This window comes from Mesocricetus auratus, unplaced genomic scaffold (assembly GCF_017639785.1).
Source record: "Mesocricetus auratus isolate SY011 unplaced genomic scaffold, BCM_Maur_2.0 Super-Scaffold_100010, whole genome shotgun sequence".
Taxonomy (NCBI): domain Eukaryota; kingdom Metazoa; phylum Chordata; class Mammalia; order Rodentia; family Cricetidae; genus Mesocricetus; species Mesocricetus auratus.
The window spans coordinates 16,914,561-16,937,329 of record NW_024429194.1 but is presented as its reverse complement, the minus strand read 5'-3'; the positions used below and the strand labels follow the sequence as shown (position 1 = coordinate 16,937,329).

At 47.2% G+C, this 22,769-nt stretch overlaps 1 protein-coding gene and 1 pseudogene across 3 annotated transcripts; both read left to right on the top strand.

The window, feature by feature from the left end:
- The first annotated feature begins 10 nt into the window (after positions 1-10).
- On the top strand, positions 11-22,266 carry Ppp1r7 (protein phosphatase 1 regulatory subunit 7). Of its 3 annotated transcripts, XM_040752993.1 has the most exons (10): positions 12-146; positions 2,706-2,834; positions 5,616-5,671; positions 6,173-6,238; positions 6,908-7,038; positions 7,840-8,002; positions 9,912-10,028; positions 12,395-12,499; positions 15,783-15,869; positions 20,950-22,266. In XM_040752993.1, the coding sequence occupies exons 1-10, from the start codon at positions 95-97 to the stop codon at positions 21,124-21,126; spliced, it is 1,083 nt and encodes a 360-aa protein (XP_040608927.1). In that variant the 5' UTR covers positions 12-94; the 3' UTR covers positions 21,127-22,266. The 3 variants fall into 3 exon arrangements, with proteins under 3 accessions (XP_021086937.1, XP_040608927.1, XP_040608928.1); XM_021231278.2 differs by lacking the exons at positions 15,783-15,869; positions 20,950-22,266 and adding an exon at positions 12,783-13,045 and having other exon boundaries at positions 11-146; XM_040752994.1 differs by lacking the exon at positions 2,706-2,834 and having other exon boundaries at positions 80-146.
- LOC121143040 lies at positions 18,282-18,378 on the top strand (annotated as a pseudogene).
- Positions 22,267-22,769: the final 503 nt, after the last annotated feature.

The window sequence follows — 22,769 nt, the reverse complement described above, 5'->3', positions numbered from 1 at the left end:
TGCTCGCTTCTAGTGGCTGGCTCACTGGGCCGGGGAGTCCTGATTGGCCCTTGGCCTGAGGCGACAGATTCCGGAAAGGGGAAGAGCAGCCAATATGGCGGCGGAGCGCGGCGCGGGGCAGCAACAGTCGCAGGAGATGATGGAGGGTGAGCGGCCCCTGCGGGCGACCGGGAGGCGGCGAGCTGGGGGCTGGGCGGGCACGGCCTCTTGCCGGATCGGAGCTCGGCCTCCAGCCTCTGGCCACAGCCACGGATCTCTGACAGCTGCCAACTGGGCTGGACGGGGCGGGGGGAGGCTCGGAGCCCGGCAGCCACGGCCCGAGGGCGGCTGCGGCCAGGAAGGACCAGAGCCCCGGGAACAACGTGGCGCGAGCTCGTCCAGGAAAGGGAGACGGACGAAGAAGCCGCGGCTGTGGGAGCCTAATCTCAAAGCTCCGAGGTTGACAGGCGAAGAGGCAGGGGGGACTGTCCTCTGTCGGCTCATTTGGGAAACTGAGGTTTCAGGCGTGTGGACCTGCCTAGTCCGTAGTTTGTTCTCGCGGCGTGGGTGGAAAGAGTCTGCACTGGACGCGAATGGGTTGTGGCGGAGCGATGGGTAACAAGGAGGTCCGGAGTCTGAGTTTACCAGGCGGTGTCTTGTTTTCTACACGTTCGGAGTCTGGAAAGGACTGAATTCAACTTTCTTCCTATTTTCTCTGTTGAATTGTGTCAACATATGCATATATAAGTGCATATGTATAACACATGTGCGTGTTTTTGTGCACAGTTGTGTAGATACATAATCGTGTGTATACGTGCATATATAGGTGTGTGTGCATATATATGCATGTATGTGCGTATATTGTGTATGGACGCACTCCTATACCATTGCAGCATCAGGCAAACCTGAACCCTTAAGTGTCTTTTAAAGACTCCTCTATTTTGGTGAGTGTTAACTCTGGAAGAGCAGTCCCGCAGTCACTTTTCTGAGAGGAAAGCTGGTGGGGAGGGTTGCAGAGCAAGGGACACGGGTGTGGAAGAAAGGTCCAGTGTGTTTGGGAGTGGGGATGCTGCCCTGAGTTGGGCCTTGAGGGATCACTAGACGTCATCCAGACTGGGAACAGGTGGGGAGGACCAATGCCATTCCAGAGAAAGGAAGCCCAGTCAGAAGCTAAGGCGTATGGAAAAGAGTCTGACCTAAATTAACAGTCATATGAGTGGGGGGTGGGAAGAGGCAGCCAGGCTTCCTAGAAAAGGTCCCGGAGAGTCTTAAAGGGAGTCGCATTTTATTTTACCTTTGAATCTTTTCTGAGCAAGGAAACGCTTCTTGCTTCCCTCCCCCAGTGCTCCCCTCCCCTTCTTCTGTTTCTCAGTAAAGGGCAAATACAAAAGCCAGGCTTTTCTCTCTTCCGCTCCCACACACCGTTGCCAGCTGACTCTTAGTTCCCATAGCCCCATGTCTTTTGGGATGTGCTTTGTGGGTTTTAGACTTTTTTGGTTTGGCTTTGGATTTTTGGGTGTAAGATAGGGTCTCGCTACGTAGCTATGACTGGCCTGGAGCTTGCTATAGACCAGGCTGACCTAGAACTCATAGAGATCCACCTACATCAGTCTGCCAGAGTGCCAGAAGTAAAGGAGCGAGCCACCATGCTCAGCTCCATGTTTGTCACCTCTATCACAGACAATACCTTAACTCAAACCTTCCTCCGTTTGATAGATTTTATTACCTTTTTACTAGCTATCATACGCAGGGCCACACAGTCACCTTCTTACACACTGTCCCAGGCTCTAGAACCTTCCTGCTGCCCTGAAGATATATACACAGATTGCACCAACTGTCCCTTCTGTCCCCTGGCTCCTCCTGGGGGCCATGCAGAGACCAAAACACTGAACCTAGTTTTCCTTATTCTGGATCACAGCTGGTCCTGTGTCTCTTGGGAACGCATACATTCTACATGTCATACACACAAGCCGCTCTTGTGTCCTTTCTCAGTTAGTCCTGACGGTGGGGAGGCACTCCACTAACTCTTCTGCAGATATGAATATTGAGGCTTAGGAAGATCATTTGCCAAAGCCACGTTTCACTGTTGCTTTCTTCATAACTCAAAACCTGTTTATTTACCCCAAAAAGCTTTGCATTGATAACACTGTGTCCTGTGATCTTTTAACATCAGGAGTTTACCTAGGGCAGTTGGCACTTTTGATGCATTCTCATTTTCATTGGAGCTCCTCTCTACCCACAGTCTGACTTTAGCTAGTCTTGATTTCTTTCAGAATGTAGACCTGTAAGTTGAACCATTTTTTTGTTGTTTTGTTTTTGTTTTGGCCAAATGGATAGTGGGACATCAATGAGGGTATAGTGACAGAAGGTTCACAGTGGTCCCGCTTGTGGTGGACATGAGGTCAGATGTGAGAGCCACCTGGAAGGCACTTCACTATGTGGTGCCATTAGTGTTCCTATCACAGATGCTCCAGGGGCTTTTAGAACACTTGGCAGTTCTTTACCGCTCTTGGGGGGAAGGACAGTGTGTTAATTATGCCCATGTGGCCTCCTGGTTCCTGTCTCTATGTCTTAAATAGTGCCTGGACTATAAGACATTCAGATGTTCGTATCAACTGCATTACTATTAAGAAGTCTTGCTGACTTACAACTTGGGTTAATCTGTTCTGTGTCCTCAAATTATCAATGAAGTGGAGGTGAGCTCTCACTGCTGTGTATGGGTTCAGTTGACAGGCGGGTTGAGTCTGAAGAATCAGGCGATGAGGAAGGGAAGAAGCAAGGTGGTGGCATTGTGACAGACCTCAGCGAGCAGAGCCTAAAGGATGGAGTGGAGCGGGGCCCGGAGGACGCAGAAGGTACTGGGCACAGTTAACCCTGAACTTACCATCCAGGGGAGAGGGTGCTATCGAAGACTCTGCTTCTATGGCATGATTTCACCTTGTGGGGGCGGTTGTGTTCTTCAAAGGTCCCAGGAGGGTGGGCAGCTGGGCATGCTAGCAGAGCAGAGGGCAGCCTCACCCCGGGGTGCTGCCTCATCAACTAGCTGATTTACATTTATGGGTACAGTAGATCCGTTTCTGCTGAAGGGACAGTACTACAACTGATGATATTGGCACTAGTGTATCACCAAGAGCAGAACCAGAAAATGACTTTTAAATCCTTTACTCAGAAAACAAAATTTGAAGAGTGTGGTGGTTAACTGCTATGCTTCTATATCCTGCCACAGTAATGAGAAATCATTTCTTATCCAACCTCAACATTTCTTTTTAGAGACAGGACTTCTCTATGTAGCCCAGGCTGGCCTTAAATTGAGAGATCTGTCTGCCTCTTGAATACTAGGATTGAGAGGGTGCGCTGCTATACCCACAACCACCTCAACATTAATATAGGCCTGCGTCTCACATGTCATAAACATAGATGTTAAGAAAATCACTCCATTGGGAACTGAACAGCTTCTTGTGGTGGTTTTATGCCCTCCTCAATAATGGCCTGTGTTTATGTGCTTGCTCAGTAAATCAGTTTACATGGAAAGGAATGACAGAAACATAACCACAGAAAAATGTCCCAGCTGAATTATTGGGTTGGGGGATTTCTATGTAGTATGTATCTTGCAATATGATTTTTAGTTAAAAAGCATGAGTATTTAGATGTACCTGCTTAAAAAGAAAATATATTAGCATTGCTCAGGATCTCTTTTTAACAGCAGGCTTGGGAGCAAGCTGCCTGTTACACTTTCCAGATTTGTATGGAGTTTTCAGGTATTCGTAATTATGTATTACCTTTATAAAAATAAATTTGTAAAAACGTAGCTACTTTTTAAAATAGCATTGTGCACTGTGTGCCAGCAAAGATGATTGGTAACTATGGTAACCAGATTTTAAGGCAAAAGGAGATTACCACAAAAGTCCCCACCACAGTTAGTTTGGAACTTGAGAGCTGATTTTCTGGAGGTGATGTGGGTGGAGAAAGCAAATGGGCGCTGTCATTATCATTTGACTTAGTCACAGAAGGGCTGAGATCTGTGCACTGAGGGTTAGACAACCTGGGAGACTAGAAAGTTAGAGTGGCGTGGTCCCGAGCTTCCTTCCTTAGCTAGCTATGTTGCTGTAATGGGTAACTGCTGTAAGAGGACGCTAATGTGCAATAGATGAGGAAAGTTTAAGTCCATGCCAGTCGGACATCCCTACTGCAAGGCAAGCCAGTTGGGCTAGAGCCCAGCTTGCTTGAAGTCCACGCTCTTGCTAGACATATAGTAATTCTCTGGGAACATGTATTTCTCCTCCTTAAAGTAACTGCAACTGCTCACCACACTTGCGCTTACCTAAATTGCAGCAAAACATATTCAAGCATGTCAGACACTACCTTCCTATTTTTCTGTGTGTGTGTGTGTGTGTGTGTGTGTGTGTGTGTGTGTGTGTGTGTGTGTGTGTGATCTCAGCATCGGGGGACGGGGGATCTGAGGCAGTAGGATTAAAAATTCAAGGTTGGGCTGGAGAGATGACTCAGTGGTTAAGAGCACTGGCTGCTCTTCCAGAGGACATGGATTCAGTTCCCAGCACCCACATATCAGCTCACAACCACCTTGTAACTTTAGTTCCAGGGGACCCTCTACTGGCCTTTCAAGTGGTGGACAGGCATACATGTAGACAAAGCACCATGCACATAAAACAAACATTTTTAGAAGTTCAAGGCCAGCATGAGCTACAGAATGAAACCCTGTCTAAAAGGAAGGCGGTGGGGCAGGAATCCACTCAAATTAGATAGCTTTATCTGGGTACCAGTCACTACAAACTAAGGAAAATTATAAGGCCACTGGGGAAAGTGGGTGACACTTTTGTGGTAGGGGAAATGCTATTGATCTCGAATGTTTGGGGGATGTGCATATTTATTTGCATTTCTATGTGTCTTTCAATGTCATATTTAATCAGGTTCTGATGAAATGAAAACAGGGCTTTCATATGAGGCTCTCCACTGCAGCAGGAAGCAGTTTATATCTGGCTCTCCAGGGTGGATGGATAGTCTCATGACATCCAAATGGGCTTCTCTGCTGGAATTAGTTCACCAGGCTTCCAGTTGAGAAGTACGCTTAAATTATTCATAGAAGCTCTTTGATCCTGTCTGTTGAGCTCTGCTTCATTTTGTTTCCCTCTCTGTCAGGGAAGCATCTGTAGATGCTGGGCTACTTTCCAAAGCAGTAAAAGGCACATCCCAGAAATGTAATATGCCCAGCATGAGCTGTATTCAAGTGGCCTGATTTATTGCCACAAACAGAAGGGAAAGAATACATGAGTGGATAGGCTTCTGGAAGCACAAGCTCCAGGGATTCCAAGGTGCCAGCCATTGTGGGGACATGCTTCCCAGCCGTACCTAGGCTTCACTAGGTTCACCACGTCTCAGGCAGCTGCCTTCCTCCTCCTCCCAAGAGCCTCGAGCTGCCTCTGGCTTCTTGGGAGGTTCGAAGGCTCAGATAGACTTTTGGAGGTTTGGCTATCACCCTTCTCATCTTCAGTGTCCAATGCATCAAACTTCTCTAGCCCTGGGGCAGAGCGGCAACTCTTTATGCTAAAACCTGTGGCCACTGATTCTTATTAACAGAATTTTTCCTTTTTTTTCCCTTTCTTTCCTTTTTCTTTTAGAGGAACATGAGCTGGCAGTGGATATGGAAACCATCAGCCTTGACCGAGATGCAGAGGTAATGCTGCCTGCTTGACTCAGCCTCAGGGGACATGGTTACAGATGACACTAACCATCAGCTTACCTTTTATAAAGGTGACAGACTAGTGACGAGAGAGATCACCCAAGCCTCTTTTGATTAGTTTGGTTTCCTGTATTTTTACTGCTTTTTTAATCCCAGCAGTTGAAATCTATTTCTGTTTAGCCAGTAAGAACTGTGTGGCAAATGAAATGCTATTGATTCATGTTACATGAGTCCAGTGGCCACCAATTTTGGAAAAAGTGTGGGTGTATGTGGGTGTTCAGTTGCTAGGGAATTGAATTCAGACTGGCCACTGGGTCAGTTTTACATAAAACTAACCAACATAAATCCTAACTAAACCAAAGAATGTCGACCTGCCAATCACAAGTTGGGTCTGCTTAGTACTGCAGCCTCTCCCTTCTCTCCCCATCTGGCATTCTCCTAAGCAGCTCCTGGCCAGAACTCTGATGGACTGAGCGAGATTCCTCTATGTTTCAGGACATTGATCTGAATCACTATCGCATTGGGAAGATTGAAGGCTTTGAGGTGCTGAAGAAAGTGAAGGTGAGAGGGATTTGTCCTTGCACACAAGGTGACTTGGTAACATTTACTTGGAGAATAGGCACAACCCTTGTCCCCATCCTGCGGGTGGCACTGGCGTATGTCCTCATATCTCTATTGTGAATGGGGCAGGTATCTTCCTGTAGCTGGGGAGCTCAAGCCTCTTCGGCTCTGATGCTGCCTCTGTGCACGATTGCAGTCTCCTAACTCACTGCAGTTAAGTTTGCTTCTCAAGATGGAGCCCATAAAAGGTTCCTCTACCTGCAAGAACTTGACTTCCGCCAGGCGTTGGTGGCGCACGCCTTTAATCCCAGCACTTGGGAGGCAGAGGCAGGCAGATCTCTGTGAGTTCGAGGCCACCCTGGTCTACAAGAGCTAGTTCCAGGACAGCCTCCAAAGCCACAGAGAAACCCTGTCTCGAAAAACCAAAAAAAAGAACTTGACTTCCTTACACTCTAACCCTATTTATTTAGTGCCTCCTTCCCTAAACAGGTGTGCTCCGTATGGAGTCTTCCTGGCATTCCTTTGGGCTTGTGCTTGCCTTGAGTACAGGAGGATAATCCCAGCTCCTACCCGGTACCTCACCTGCCCCTTAAAGATCAGCCTAAAATAGCCCCTGGAGGGTGGCACTGTGTTCTCCTTTGCCAATGCCATCCTCTTCCTACCCTCCAGTCTCTCTGCCTCCGTCAAAACTTAATTAAATGCATTGAGAACCTGGAGGAACTGCAGAGTCTTCGAGAACTGGATCTCTATGATAATCAGATCAAGAAGATTGAGAATCTGGAGGCGCTGACAGAATTGGAGTGAGTAGGAAGACCCAGAAGAGATGGGATGGGTTGGGTGGCCAGGTTCCCTAGAACCTACCTACCCGTTGCCTGGCTGTGGTCTTGGAGGGCTGCCCTGTGCTAGAGCTCTAGGAGGGGCAACAGCTTCATGCACGCCGTTAGTATCGAGGGCTGGGACTAGGCTTCTGGCTGGGTTCCATCCAGTAATGATGTCAGAACTGGGAAGACAGGAGCTTTAATCCATAATCCCCTTTTTTAAAAATAAAGGTGTCAGCCACATTTCTGCCTGAAGGGATCAGCCTTACCTGGCTGTAGCCTTATCTGGGCTTCATTCCTTTGTTGGTGCTGGCTTTTGTTTTGGGGATTTGTTTTGAGCTGAATTGTCTGTAGTGGAGGATGATCTTGAATCTTGAGCCTCATGCTTCCACCTCTCCAGTACTAACCTTACAGACATGTGACACCATGCCCAGCTGTTTTGATTTCTATTTGTTTCAGTTTTAGTCTAACACCGCTGAGGTTGAACATGGTACTAGGTTCTGCCGTGGACACGGGCATAAATGAAACCTGGTTTCTGCTCTAAGTAGGCTCCTTAGGACAGTGTTCATTATAGCCTGCAGGTTGCCTTTACTGTTTTCCAAGCACCAGACAATTTCATGGTCCCATAGGTCAGCTCCAGTGTGAGCCACTCAGTGGGCAGTGGGCTATGGTCAGATCCCACCTCCTAGTGACTGCAGACCCTGGAGGCAGATACCCCTTAAAGTGAAATTCTGACTCCTGTGCAGTCTGTGTTCCTTCAATGAATATTTTGCTTCTTTCCAGGGTTCTGGATATTTCTTTTAATCTGCTGAGGAACATTGAAGGGATTGACAAACTGACACGGCTGAAAAAACTCTTCTTGGTCAACAATAAGATCAATAAAATTGAGAACATAGGTACCTTACATCAACTGCAGATGCTGGAGCTGGGCTCAAACCGCATCCGGGTAAGCACAGTGGACCTGCAGTGGTACTCATAGGGTGTGTGCTCCACTGAGTATCAACAAAACATGGCGTAACAAGCTGCAGTAAGACTGAGTACCCGCCATGTGTGAAGGCTGGACAAGACCTTCCGGTACGAGGAATAGGGTCCCCAAAACCAGGAAAAGACTCAGACAGACCCTGCTCCTGCTGTTAGGAGTCCATAAGAGGACCAAGCCACACAAAGTGCCTAGGTCAGTCTCTTGCAGGCTCCCTGGTTGTTGGTTCAGTCTAGTCTCCACAAGCCCCTATGAGCCCACGTAATTGATTGTGTGAGCCTTGGAAACTGGTATTAATAAACAAGAGCTGTGTTCACACCAGCTGGTCTCGTCTGGTAGTTAGCATCATTGGCTCTATACCAAGCTAGTCCCAGCTGTGCTCCATAAGGTAAGCCAACTAAGGTTTCCTTTAAACCTGTTCATAGTGGTTTTCTTCCATCTGTATCTGAGATGTGTTTCCCAAGCTTAGGAGGTGATCACTTGCAGTGGTCTTCCATGTGAAAAGCAAGTATCTTACTGCTGAAATGCCCCCAGAACACTGGGCTGGCCCTCATCCCCTAAACATGTTCTCTGGGAGGATTTGGTTTACTGTCCTAGGTCCATCTGACCTTGAAAACATGAGTCAAAATGAAAATGAGAGGCTTTTTTTTTTTAAGTGGTACAGTGTTCCACAGAAACAAAACTAAGTCTTTTGAGATAGGGTCTCACTCACTATGTAGTCCAGACTGGCCTGGAACTCACAGAGATCTCCCAGTACTAGGATTAAAGGCATATACTACCACACCCAGCAAAACCAAGGTATTTTTGTTGTTTTGGTTTTTGGTTTTTTTCGAGACAGGGTTTCTCTGTATTGTTTTGGAGCCTGTCCTGGAACTCACTCTGTAGACCAGGCTGGTCTCGAACTCACAGAGATCCACCTGCCTCTGCCTCCCAAGTGCTGGGATTAAAGGTGTGCGCCACCAATGCCCAGCCAAAACCAAGTTTTTATCAGTTGACTCATACCCTGGAAATTGCCTTGTGTCTGACAGATAGGAACCTCAAAGGGTTCTAATATTGGAAAAGGATCTGCCAGGCAGAGGAGGGAGGCTTCCCCGTGGGCACACAGGGGCTTTGTCAGTCATAAGACTGTATGAGCCTAATGTTGATGTCCTGTGTCATTGTGCTCTGCCTGTCCTCACTCTTCTTGGTTAGTGGCTGAGGCAGGTATTTACCACTTGGTGTTTGGAAGTTCTGTACCACGCTTTGTGGCATGCCCTTGTGGTTCTTCAAGTGTCTTAATGGTACAAAGCTAGGACTAAGTAGATATGACTGCAGCAAGGAAAAGCAAAGGCAGAGGGATGGAAACAGCCATGGGGTATCCATCATGGGCTTCTGAGATCAAAGTTCCCAGTATCTTAATTTCTGTAGAAGCCTAGGCTCATGGGAATGCATAGTCTCAAAAGCTGTGTAGTATAAAGTGCCACATTAGGCCAGAAAAATCGCCTAGCTTAGGAGCTTTCAAATAATCCCAGAGCTCTGAAAGTATGAGGGCTGGCGGGATGGTTGGTGGTATACATCTTGGGAGGCAGAAGCAGACGAATCTCTGAGCTGAAAGCCAGCCTAGTCTACAAAGTGAATTCCAGGAAAGGCAGGACTACACAACTTCTTTCAAGAAACCAAAAAAGGGAGGGGGGGGGAAAGAAAGAAAATATGAGGACTGAGTGAGTCCAGGAATCAGAGTCATCAATCCTCCCATCATTTTCCTCTTTTCCATACTGTATATTCAAGAGAGGGTTTGTTGGAAAATTCCCAGACTCTAATCATCACAGAGCTGAAGTCTTAGATTGCCTTGTCTTGTGGTCTAGATACTTGACTTGATGTTTCATCTGTTTGACAGGCAATTGAAAATATCGACACGTTAACCAACCTGGAGAGTTTGTTTCTGGGAAAAAACAAAATTACAAAACTTCAGAATTTGGATGCACTTACCAACCTGACAGTCCTCAGTATGCAGGTACTGGACCTCACCAGCTCCCCGCTCCTCATTCTGCAGTGCCAGACCCACCACACCCAACCTATTCTTATTCCCTTAGTATGACCGTGATCAGCACTGTTTAACAATCAGTGGGTGGTGGAAGCATTAGAATCCAGAATCCACAGACTATACATACACATATATCCTAAACTAAAATTCTGTTCTTTTTATATAATTTATGTTTGCTTTTAAGGATTTCAGTTTTGGGAGCTGGGAAGATGCTGTTTGGCAGGTCCCACTAACAGCCAGTCATGACACAGGAACCTCTTAGACTGAGTGAAACAAATGCCTTGCAGACTGCTTCGAAGTTTTTGAACTGTAATTGAGTTCTAAGATCCTCTAAAAGAAATGAAAATTGATCCGTTTCAAAACAAAAGCGTTAGGATAGGAGAGATGGCTCAGTGAGTAAGGTACTTGTTGCCAAGCCTGATGACCTGTGTTCAATTCCCCAGGTCCCATATAATGGAGAGAATAGACTTCCTGCAACTAATTCTCTGTCCACAGGTATATAAACACACATATATACACTAAGTAATTTTTTTTTAATGATACTTTTAGGAGGGCTAGAGAGCCCTCCCAGCAGTAGGGAGTACTGGCTGCTCTTCCAGAGAGTTCATTCTCAATGCCCACGTGGCAACTCCTAACACCCTCTTCTGGCCTCAGCTCCAGGCATGTCCATGGTGCGCAGACATACATGCAGTTAGAACACGCATACATAAAACATGTTTTCATTGATACTTTTGACCTTTGTTTTGTTTTGTTTTGGGTTTTTTGTTTTTGTTGGTTTGGTTTGGTTTTTCGAGACGGGTTTCTCTGTATTGTTTTGGAGCCTGTCCTGGAATTCGCTCTGTAGACCAGGCTGACCTCGAACTCAAATTCACCTGCCTCTGCCTCCCAAGTGCTGGAATTAAAGGTATATACCACCACTGCCCAGCTACTTTTGACATTTTTAAATTGTTAAATCAATTCAGCGGTACAGCAACATGGCGGAACTGCTTAAGACTCCTGAGTTCAGTTCTAGCATCTACATGACAGCAGGAGCAAACTGACTCCTACAAGTTGTCCCCTGACCTCCATGTACCCTCCATTGCATAGGCATGTGCACATACTCACACAGGACAAATCTGATTTTCAATTACTTCACGTAAACCTTCAGATACATCTCAAAAAAGGTCAAACTGTTATATAAAAACCCCAAACTTCTTTGGTTTTTCGAGACAAGGTTTCTCTGTGGCTTGGAGGCTGTCCTGGAACTAGCCCTTGTAGACCAGGCTGGCCTCGAACTCACAGAGATCCACCTGCCTCTGCCTCATGCGTGCTGGAACTAAAGGTATACGCCACCACTGCCCAGCTGTTTTTGGTTTATTGAGACAGAGTTTCTCTGTATAACCCTGGCAATCCTGGAACTCACTCTGTAGACCAGGCTGGCCTTGAACTCAGAGAAATCCACCTGCCTCTGCCTCCTGAATGCTAGGATTAAAGGCGGGCATTACTACCCGTTGCCCTTATTGTTTTTTATTTTATGTGTGTGGATGTTTTGCCTGCATGTCTGTTGGTGTACTGCATATATACCTGCTGCTTAAGGATGCCAATAAAGACATCACATACCCCGGGACTGGAGTTACAGGTGACTGAGCCACCATGTGGGTTCGGGAAATGGAACCTAGATCTGGAAGACTGGCCAATGTTCTTAACCACTGAACTATTTCTCTATCCACCCAGCCCCACCTCTCAACACTTTTAAATAAAATACCTGTTCTTAAGATTCTTCAGGATATTTAATCCCAGCACTCAGGAGGCAGAGGCAGGCGGATCTCTGTGAGTTTGAGGCCAGCCTGGTCTACAGAATGAGTTCCAGGACATCCCCCAAAACAATACAGAGAAACCCTGTCTTGAAAAACCAAAAAGAAAAAAGATTCTTCAGGATAAATGGGAAACTTCATTTCTAAAGCCATTGAGTTTCTCACTTTCTGTGTAGCTAACTGCTCTTTTTCTTTTAATATTTTCCTATGTGTGGTATGAATATGTGTATACTCATGCATGTGTACGTATACTTATGGAGACCCCAGATTAGATTAACGTTGGGAATCACCCTTGATCATTCTCCCACCTTACTCATAGAGTGAGTCTCTTAGTCAAACTCAGAGCTAACTGATATGGCTAGTTTTGCTGGCCAGATTGCTCTGGGGATCACCTACCTCTGGCCTTTCAAGACTGCAATCACCTGGCATTTATGTGGGCTCCGGAAGTCTAAACTCAGGTCCTCGGGCTTGAGTGGAAGATGCTTTAACCACTGGACCATTTCCTCAGCCCCAAGGCTGATACTTTTTGATTCTCCTCTACAGAGCAACCGGCTAACAAAGATTGAGGGTCTGCAGAACTTGGTGAACCTGCGTGAACTGTACCTCAGCCACAATGGTATCGAGGTTATCGAGGGCCTGGAGAACAATGTAAGAGCCCATTGGTCTGTCTGAGGGAGATAAAGGGGGGTGAAGAGAAAGGGGCTGGTGCTGGCATCCACTGCCCTCCAGACCTGGCCTAGGATGAACATACTGCCTACAGGATGTGAGCTAAGGGCTCTACCCTAGTGAGTCAAAGGCCAGCATGTCACATGACTGCTGGTGGGTTTTCAACACAGGTATCACAGACAGGCATCCTCCTAGGGCAGCTCACTGCACATCTGCCATGTACTCTGGGCCTTTGGGTGATTTGAAAAATCCTTATATCACACAGATAGCTAACACAAGTGTCATCAGCTCGGTCCTTCCCATTTCTCTCTCTGGCCACTGAACTTCCTGCCCTGCCTCAGCCCTCAAAGGCTACAGGGTAAGCCCAGCTCTCCTGGCCCCTCTCCTGAAGTCCAGAGTGCTGAAGGTCTTCACCCACCCCCAGCTTCCCATTCAAGAAGAGCCTCTCATACTTACAGTTGCCTTTAGCCTTATCAGTTTTTCCTCCAAGCATGATTCAAAGCAAATAAAATATTTTTTTCTTGTTCAGTTTTACTGGGGTTGTTTTGTTTGGGGGGAATGTTTTTTGTTTATTTGGTTGCTTGGTTGGTTGGTTGGTTTTGTTAAATTGCTATCAAATGTAGCAAGATTAGGTCAGTTTTTTATTCTTGGAAACATCATTATTTAAAGCTTATCATAGATACCTTTACCCTTTGTGCCCCAGGCCAGGACCTGGTTACTATCAGTGAGATTCTGAAGAAAAACCAGTGTTCTGAGTTTTAGTTCGTCACTTGTATAAGAATTAGCCTTCCTCTAACATTGCAATCAAACTAAGGATTTAGCTAGCATATGAAGCCAGGTGTGAGGGCATACACCTGTAATCACAGCACTGAGTGGTGACAGCAGAAGAATCAGGAGTTCAAGACCAGCTTAGGCAATGTGAGAGCCTGTCTCAAACATGCATATACAATTAAAACCGGCATGTGGTCTTCTGTAGTACAGAATGATAGTTAGTGGGGGAGATGGAGGCAGCTGGAGTAAGGGGTCTTCAGAAAGCCTTGGGGCTGGGTGGGGTGCACACACTGACAGCACCAGTACCCCTGCTCCTTGGTAACAGTCCCTGCTGGGAGACTAGCACGTCTGTCTGCTTTGTAGTTCCCTCGTGTTGCAAACAAGAAAGAGGAGAGAGCATGGAGTCCTACCTAAGGCGTGTTATACCTAAGTCAAAACGAAAATATTGTGTTAACAGGAACTGTGTCATAATGTTTACATTATGGTCACATAAGACAGTCTTTCAGATTTTATTTCAATTAATGATAAAATATTTACCTAACGTTCTCCCAAGTTTTATCTCTTAAATCAGGAATTTATTTTCATGGTGGGGGAAAAAAGAAGTGCCTCTTCCCAAATGACACATGCACTGTCACTGTCCCACTTACCAGACGTTCTTTCTTCAGCGTCCCAGGGCACCTGTCCAATGGATTTGGCTCTTCTGTGCCCTGAGCTTTTCCAAAACACCATTAACCTCAGCTGTTTGTTCTAGCTCTCGACCTGGGTGTTAACTTTATTGTGGAAAGCTATGGCCTGTGATGTCCATAAGCTGCCCACCCCACCCTGTTGTTTTGTTTTTAATTAAAAATTCTTTCTGGCTTTTGAATGAGCACTCAAATCCTCCTCACACACAAAAGGGACTTGAGTGTATAGCTGGATCTCAGGTCAGAAAGGTTAGGGAGCAGTCCTGGAACCAGTGTCCACCACCAGCGCTCTTCCCTGCTGAGCCTTGGTACCTGGACTTCCCAGGGCTCAGCTCTCTAGTGGGTTTCAGACTACTACTGCTTTGCTGGTACAGCCTTGTACAGTGTGAACACCACGGGGATGTCACAGAGTTCTGGGGAGGGTCTCCATGGTGGGCTTGTTCTGTCCCAGCCTGCCGTGTCCTCAGGTTAGCACTATAGTCCCTTCCTGTGTACCGTTGTCGTATGGCCCCGTTGACTCTGAAGCCCCATGACTTGTTACTCGGTGCTCTCAGCAGTGCACATCTGGACTCAGTGCTTCTAGCAGGTGTGCCGATGCTTGTGTGATGCTTGTGTTGGGTGGAGGCAGGTAGGGTGGAACCTTCAAGGGACTGGGAAGCCACAGCTATGATGTTGTTAATCAATAACTACTGGTTATGAAATTTTTTTTTATTTCCGTTAAAACTTGGAAAGATTTGGGATCAAGACACCAGGAATGCACCCTGTGTCTGAAGTGCTAAGAGGTCTTTAGGGCAGAGGAGGGAAGAACTGTTATTAGACTTCTAGCCAGCTGCAAGATTCCCATGGAGTCTAGGAAAACATCCCAGTGGCTTGTTAAGACATATTGGCAAGCACTATAAGCTACAGTAGACTTAATTTTCACCATGAAATTGTTCTTCTATTGAATCTTAAACCAGAAACTTCAAAACAGTTCCCAAGCTGAGCTGCTGTGTTTCATAAAACAGTGCTGTGAGCCGAGGGGTGATACACACCTTTAACCCAACAGAAACAGGCGAGTCACGATGAGTTCCAGGCCAGCCTAGTCCACAGAGCTAACTGTTAAGACATCCAGGACTACACAAAAACTCTGTCTTGGGGGGAGGGAGGACCCACAGTGCTTTAACCTGCAGGACACTTGCTACCCACAGACACTACCCTCAGCTGCTAAGGTTCCACTTGGCCTTGTTGCCATCGATCCTAAGTCCTAGCAGGCCCCAACATTAGCCCTTCAGTACCTAGGCCTTCCTGCCTCGCCCTGGGTAGCTTTGTCCAAGACAGGAAGGCCTCTCTGTTCTCCTCCCACCTCCACTGTGTGCCTGGAGTGTCTCATCCTCGCCCGGCCTCAAGTTCCTCAGCCTCACTGAGGAGAAGCCTCCCACTGTAGAGAAATGTGGCACTGTGTTCCTTCATGGTGAACACCAAAGACTGCAATGATTGCATTCCTTCTAAACTCAGGGTCACTGCTCTTCCCAGTCTGCCAGAACTAGGAGCCAGGGTCTCACCGGGCGCCTCTAGCTATGGGGCCTTCAGACTGACACAAATTTCAGGAACAGTGAGAGCTTCATGAGGTTTTGAGCAAAAACACGGAACCAGAGCCAGCTGGGGAAGCTGCAGTAAGTAGGTAGGTGGTGTCAGCCCTGGTTCTATCAAAGCTGACCAAAGGCAGAGAGTGGGGCTCACCTGCAGCCTTCAGCTCAGCTTCACACTATTGCATGTGGTTGCATGCTGCTATTGAACTCCGTAATTCATAAATATATATTTTCTTATTTTAGAACAAACTCACCATGTTGGACATTGCATCAAATAGGATAAAAAAGATTGAAAATATCAGCCATCTAACAGACCTGCAAGAATTCTGGGTAAGTTTTAAACTTAGTGAAATTGGTATCTATCTCTTAGGCTCAATGGGCTGTTGAGTAAAACATGTGAATGAATGTAAGTCTGCTGGTCCTGGAAGCCTTGATGCTCAGTGAGCCGTGCATGTGTTCTGGGTATCAAATTCAAGCTGCTAGTAAGTGCTTTTACTCACTGAGCATCTCACCATCCCAAACTTCATTTTTTTAGTACACTATTATAGATATGCTTATTTTTTATTTATTTTGAGACAAGGTCTCTCTGTAACCCTGACTGTTCTGGAACTCTCTGTGTGGATCAAGAGATCTACCTGCCAAGTGCTCTGATTAAAGACTTGACGCACTGTACCCAGCTGAGCTCTTTAAATATGTAAATGTATAGTTTTTGTGACACACAGAAACAAAATTTCTTTCCCTCTAAATTTTTTTTTTCTGAGACTGTGTGTGTCAGTCCTTTGGTAAGCACATCTAGTGATGAGCCTCAGTTTATGTGATTTCTATTGCTCTGTTCCTCTTCCACAATACCCAGCCTGCTCTTAAGCTCATTGATTAGCTACCTCTGGTTTTAGAGATTTATGTATTTGTTTGACAAGGTAATTGACATAAGAAACCTGAGAGAAAAGGGATATATTTCTGTCTCACAGTTTAAAAGGGCACAGTCTGTCATGGCGGAGGTCATGGCAGCAGGAGGTACAGGGAAGGCTGGGAAACAGAAGGTGGGGTCTGATGATATTACTTTTCACCCTATTCAGCACAGGGTCCCAGCCCAAGGGATGAGGCCACCCACATTCAGGGTATGGCTTCCTTCCTTGGTTAAACTTCTTTGGATGTCCCCTTAGACAGCCCGACATCTCCTAAGTGAGTCCAAACCCAGTCACTCTGTCAGTGAAGTTGATAACCTATTCAGTGAATTTTTGTTCTAGTTGTATTTTCACTCTTGGAGAACATAGTGCTAAGGAGTTTTTTGTTGTTATTATGTATATATATGTGTGTCCGAGTATGAATTGTCACACATGAAGACCTGTGCCCATGGAGGACATAAAATGGAATTGGATCCCTGGAGCTAGAGTTACAGGGGATGTGCGCCACCTGATGTGGCTGTTGGGACCCAAGCTCAGACCTTCTACAAGAACAGCTCTGATCTTAACCTCTGAACTGTCTCTGCAGCCTGTATTGTTCTTTTCTTGTTTCTCAGATTTGATTTTTCATTAGATTTTTATGTTTCTTTGTCATTCCTTCTTTACATGGCTAGTAACTTCTTATATGGTGGGTATTATGAAACTAAACAGTTGTATATCTGGATTTGTTTTTCTTCAAAATATATTGGACTTTCTATCTAGCAGGAAGTGAAGTCACTGTTTGACCTTCAAGACTTATTGTTAGGGTGAACCTACATGTTCTGTCCTCCTATCCTAACCAGCTCTGTCCCTGTGTATTGTCCCTCTGTGGTCTCTAGTAAATGCCCTGGGTGCCACAGACATGTCCCTGCCCAATGTGGGCCCTAGTAAATTTCAGCCCAACTTTCTGTCTGTATATGCCTTAGTCTTTAGTCCAAGATACAAGGAGGGAGACACTACAGGATTTATGGATTTTGTTTTCCTATTCAGCTCACCTGCCCCACCTGAGCATAATTCCACTTCACTGCAGTGCGGCTGCCAGAGCTTGTTTGACTCCCTGTCCTCACCTAATAAAGCTCCTCCTAACAGGCCAGCCCTTATACTGCTTTGAATTCCACTGTAGCAGTGCACACATTCCAGAGTTGACATCCTTTCCATTCCTCAACCCTCTCCCATCTTCCAGCAGCTATATTTGATTCCTGTACATTTCTCAAAATAGACAGCCACCAGCCTCCGTTCTCCTGTCTCCCTGAGTCTTTCTTGGTTGTCTTTGCTTCTTCCTCTTCTGTTCTGCACCCCAGGGGTGCTCCAGAACCCACAGAGGTGCTCCAGTGTTCTATCTTCATTTTTCTCTCTCTTTGGCAGCCCCATTCAGTCTCACAGATTTAAATGTCACCACTCTGCTCCTGGCAGCCAGGTTTCTCTTTCTAGCTCCAATGTCTTTCCTGGATCCAGTTGTCTGCTCCTCTGTTGAATCCTCACCCAAATAAGACAAGTGCAAGTCTGAGCTCATGTGTTGTCCCCACAGTCCCTCCATTTGTCTCAACCTCAATGGACAGTGACTATCCTTCCAGATCCTCAGGCCAGAATGATGTCTTGGCACCCTCCTAAACCTCCCCTTTCCTGTGTACCAGATCCACTCCAACATCTAAATACTTGCCTCTGCCTTCAAAGTACATCAAAACCCCCTTCTCCCAGCTCTGCTGCTGCCACCTGGCCCAAACCCCAAGCATCCTTTCCCTATACTGTTCTTGTGGCCTTCTGACCTGAAGGCCTGCATCTGCCCTCCAATAAGATTCTTGTGCTTGCTTCGGCTGCACATATACTAAATTTTGAACAATACAGAGATTAGCATGGCTCCTATGTAAGGATGACACAGAAATTTATTCCATATTTTTATGGTGTATGAACTTAAAAAAAAGACAGGAACTAGGAGAAAACATAAAGACCCTTCTAGAACAAATCCTGTGTGGACTCACATTCCATTTAGGAATAAAAGCGCAGTTCCTACAGAGCTCCATGATCCCCTCAGTGGCTCTCACTGTTGTATTGCCCATCCTCTCTTACCTTTCCCCACAGTCACCATCAGTCTGTCAAATCCCAGCATTCTTGAGGGTTTCACACAGGATAGGGCCTCATGAATCATCAGTGAAGAAAAGCAACACTCCCAGGACCTATACTGACCAGGGGCTTCATACTCAAAGGAATGGTACCAGGCCAAGGCCTGTGGACAGTGGAGTCTTAGGACAGTGCCTGAGAAGCTCTTACACGGAAGTGAATCTAGCTCTGAGATGCCCCTGCACTGCATCCTCATCCAGTGACCCCTCATCCTGCCTCCCCTGCACTGCATCCTCATCCAGTGACCCCTCATCCTGCCTCCCCTGCACTGCATCCTCATCCAGTGACTCCTCATCCTGCCCCCTGCACTGCATCCTCATCCAGTGACCCCTCATCCTGCCTCCCCTGCACTGCATCCTCATCCAGTGACCCCTCATCCTGCCCCCTGCACTGCATCCTCATCCAGTGACCCCTCATCCTGCCCCCTTCACTGCATCCTCATCCAGTGACCCCTCATCCTGCCCCCTTCACTGCATCCTCATCCAGTGACCCCTCATCCTGCCTCCCCTGCACTGCATCCTCATCCAGTGACCCCTCATCCTGCCTCCCCTGCACTGCATCCTCATCCAGTGACTCCTCATCCTGCCCCCTGCACTGCATCCTCATCCAGTGACCCCTCATCCTGCCTCCCCTGCACTGCATCCTCATCCAGTGACCCCTCATCCTGCCCCCTGCACTGCATCCTCATCCAGTGACCCCTCATCCTGCCCCCTTCACTGCATCCTCATCCAGTGACCCCTCATCCTGCCCCCTTCACTGCATCCTCATCCAGTGACCCCTCATCCTGCCTCCCCTGCACTGCATCCTCATCCAGTGACCCCTCATCCTGCCTCCCCTGCACTGCATCCTCATCCAGTGACTCCTCATCCTGCCTCCCCTGCACTGCATCCTCATCCAGTGACTCCTCATCCTGCCTCCCCTGTACTGCATCCTCAGCCAGTGACCCCTCATCCTGGCTGCAGACTTCCGCTTCCCTTCTGTTTTCACATGTAGCCTGTCTGTCCCAGAGCTTGTTTGACTCTCAGACTACAGGGGTCGCTTCTCCAGGAGTGGTGCACTGCTTCTTCCTATAACTGCTTGCTGCAGACCCTGCAACCTCGAGTGTCTACAGACGTGACTTCTGAATAGGAGCTGCAGTCAGAGTCCTGAAGTTTGAAGTAGACTGGCCTCCTCTGTTCAGGCTGTTGACATAGCAGCTTGCCTTGCCATTTACTTTCTGTCTTCAAACCCATACGTGCAGTAGATCACATCTGGCCTAAGTGACATGAGTGGCCAATTGTGCACACCCCTAACAGCTGTAGTTAGTGGTGGCATATTGGTACTAAGACAGTACTTACACCATAGAAAGTAGCACACTCAACTAATTGTGGTTTTGCTCTGTCTTGTAGAACAAACTTGGTTACATGTTTGCTAGCATAACATGGCCCACATCTAGGTGGCTATTTTGCAACAGTGCCCTTCCCAAGCCTCTGCCTCAGCACTTAGACTGGAAAATGGGTTTGGACAGTTTAATCTGGTACTGTAGATTCTTACCCAAGGTAGCTTTGTCTCAAAATTGATCCCAATGTGAAGCCACATGCATCTGTTGGACAATGTCAATTGGTTTGGTCTCATCTTGGTGGGATATTTGAGAAGGGAGAGCAGACCCTAGTCCACTGTGGGGTTCGGTGTTCCTCATCTGGTGTTGGCAGTGTTGGTCAGCCATTGGTGGCCTCTGCATCCAGGAGCTAGCAGTGGACACATCCTCAGAAATGAACCACAAAGGTGATCTAAGGGTCATGCTTAGAGTACAGCAGCCTCTGGCCAGCTGCATTACAGATGGAGCAGTCTCAGTCTTGGCAGCAATTGGTGAGAGCAAGTATGCAGGAGGAGTAGTCAAGCCAGCTGCAGACCTGCTGAGGGCCAGGAGGTGTGCAGCCAGCACGGCCTCGGCTCTTGTTAATGAACATAGCGTGCATATGAGCAGGTAGAGCTTTTCACAGTGCTGCTGAAAGGTGGCCAACAAGTATTGGTGCTGATGGGGGGATCTTCAAGGGATTGGGATAAGAAGGGCTACAGAGCGGTGGTCTCAACCTATGGGCCACGACCCCTTTGGCAATGCTGTCTCCAAAAATACTTGCATTACAATTCATAACAGCAAAATTACAGTTACAGAGTAGCAACAAAAATAATTCTATGGCTGGGGGGTCACCACAACATGAGGAACTGTACTAAAGGGGCACAACTTTAGGAAGGTTGAGAACCAGTGCTGGAGAGTGTATTAATGACCGCCGCCATCTCATATTTAGGGATCCCAGCACACAGGGGCCAGCGCTGATCTCTAAAGGCTTTTTCCTCGTGTCTTCCTTCAGATGAATGATAATCTTCTGGAGAGCTGGAGTGACCTCGATGAGCTGAAGGGTGCCAGGAACCTGGAGACTGTGTACCTGGAGCGCAACCCCCTGCAGAAGGACCCACAGTACCGGCGGAAGGTCATGCTGGCCCTACCCTCCGTGCGGCAGATCGACGCCACATTCGTCAGGTTCTGAGTCCTCCCTGCTCCTCACCTGGTCCCTCTCCTCAAAAGAACTTCCCAGCCACGGTTTTTTAATCTACCTATTGCTCCTGAAGTCGTCACTATACCAACAGTCACAACCCAATGGCAATAATAAGGCACTGGTGGTAGCTGGCCTGTGATGCCACACACCATTTGGAGATGCCAACACTATTAAATCTTGCCACGCGGTCTTCCTGGTGAATTGGTGACAGTTATTGTAACCATGGAGAGAATGCAGGACATGTTACAGTCATTTGTTCTTCTTGTCTGTCTATGTCCTTAACCTGGTGGGCATTCTGGGCTGCCCCAGCAGGCCTTCAAATCATTTTGCAGGGTTAAGCAGTCATGACCCACAGCAGAACATTTGATAGTCTTTCAGACCAGTTTTGGGGGAAAAAATTATATTTTAAAAACAATTGCGTAAAGGGGGTTCAATCTCAGATGCCGTAACCCTCAGAGCCTTCCCATCATGAGTGATGGCTGAGCACACTGGGCTGTAAGACCTTTTTCCACTAGATGAGAGCTTCACCCCATAATCCCAGCTGTGTTGACCTCAGTGATTCTCAAAAACATATGTAACTAAGCTCTGGCCACTAGTCACGTGGCCTCCTATTCTCATCCATGATCCTCTGGCCTTATTTAGATGAAATTTCTCTGAGCAAACCTCTAGGCATGACTAATGCTGCAAGGGCAATGTCATCCCTGGGAGCCTCAGATCTCCTCTTTGACACTATAAGGACTGAATATGTCACCAAAGTCCCCTCGGCTTCCAGGACTCTTGTTCTACACTGTCTAAGGCGGGACCCCTAACTGCCATGTGCAGCAGTTACTGTTCATATCTAAGTCAATGAATTTGTTTTATCTGTTCATTGTGCTCACACTCCATCTGTTCAGGGGCGACATCTAATGGGAAGCATCCCAGTTCCAGCATCACCGAAGGTTCTAGACAGCACTGCTCTAGACTTCGCTGAGTATCAGGAGATGGCCTGCCTTGAGCTGTGAAGCATGTGCCCACTTGTCCACACTACCCAGTTGGCCCACTGCCCAGGAGTTTGTAATGTAAGAACACTTACATGGGATTTAACATCCATTTCCTGATTCTAATTCTCACCAAATAAACTGTGTGATCTGAGTCTGTGCAGCATCTCCCTGTCAAGAAGCAAACTCTTAGCAAGACAGGGTGGGTGGAGTAGCGTGCAGCCCAGAGAACACTGTGCCATAGTCTTGGGAGTGTGGGAAACATTTTTGGACACAGGACTGAAATGTAGGTGTCCCTCCGGCAGTCACTCACAGGAGCCCCACACATGCACGTGACTCCTTAGTGTGTAGGTAAAGGTAATGGGGCCGTGGGCAGCAGGCACAAAGCAGCCCAACCATCTCGAGGATGCAGCTGCAGGAGGGTCTTAACAGTTAAATGGAGTGGACGGGAACACGGCTCCAAAGGAATTTAAATTCTAGAAAATTATTCCCTAAGGAAGCAGTGGTGGGACACACCTTTAATCCCAGCAGTCCAAAAGGCCAGCCTGGTGTACAGAGCAAGTTCCAAGCCAGCCAGTGCTGTACAAAGAAATACTGTCCCAAAAATCAAAAACAGTTCTGGGTCTCAGAAAGAATCTCCAGAGTGGGACTGGCCGG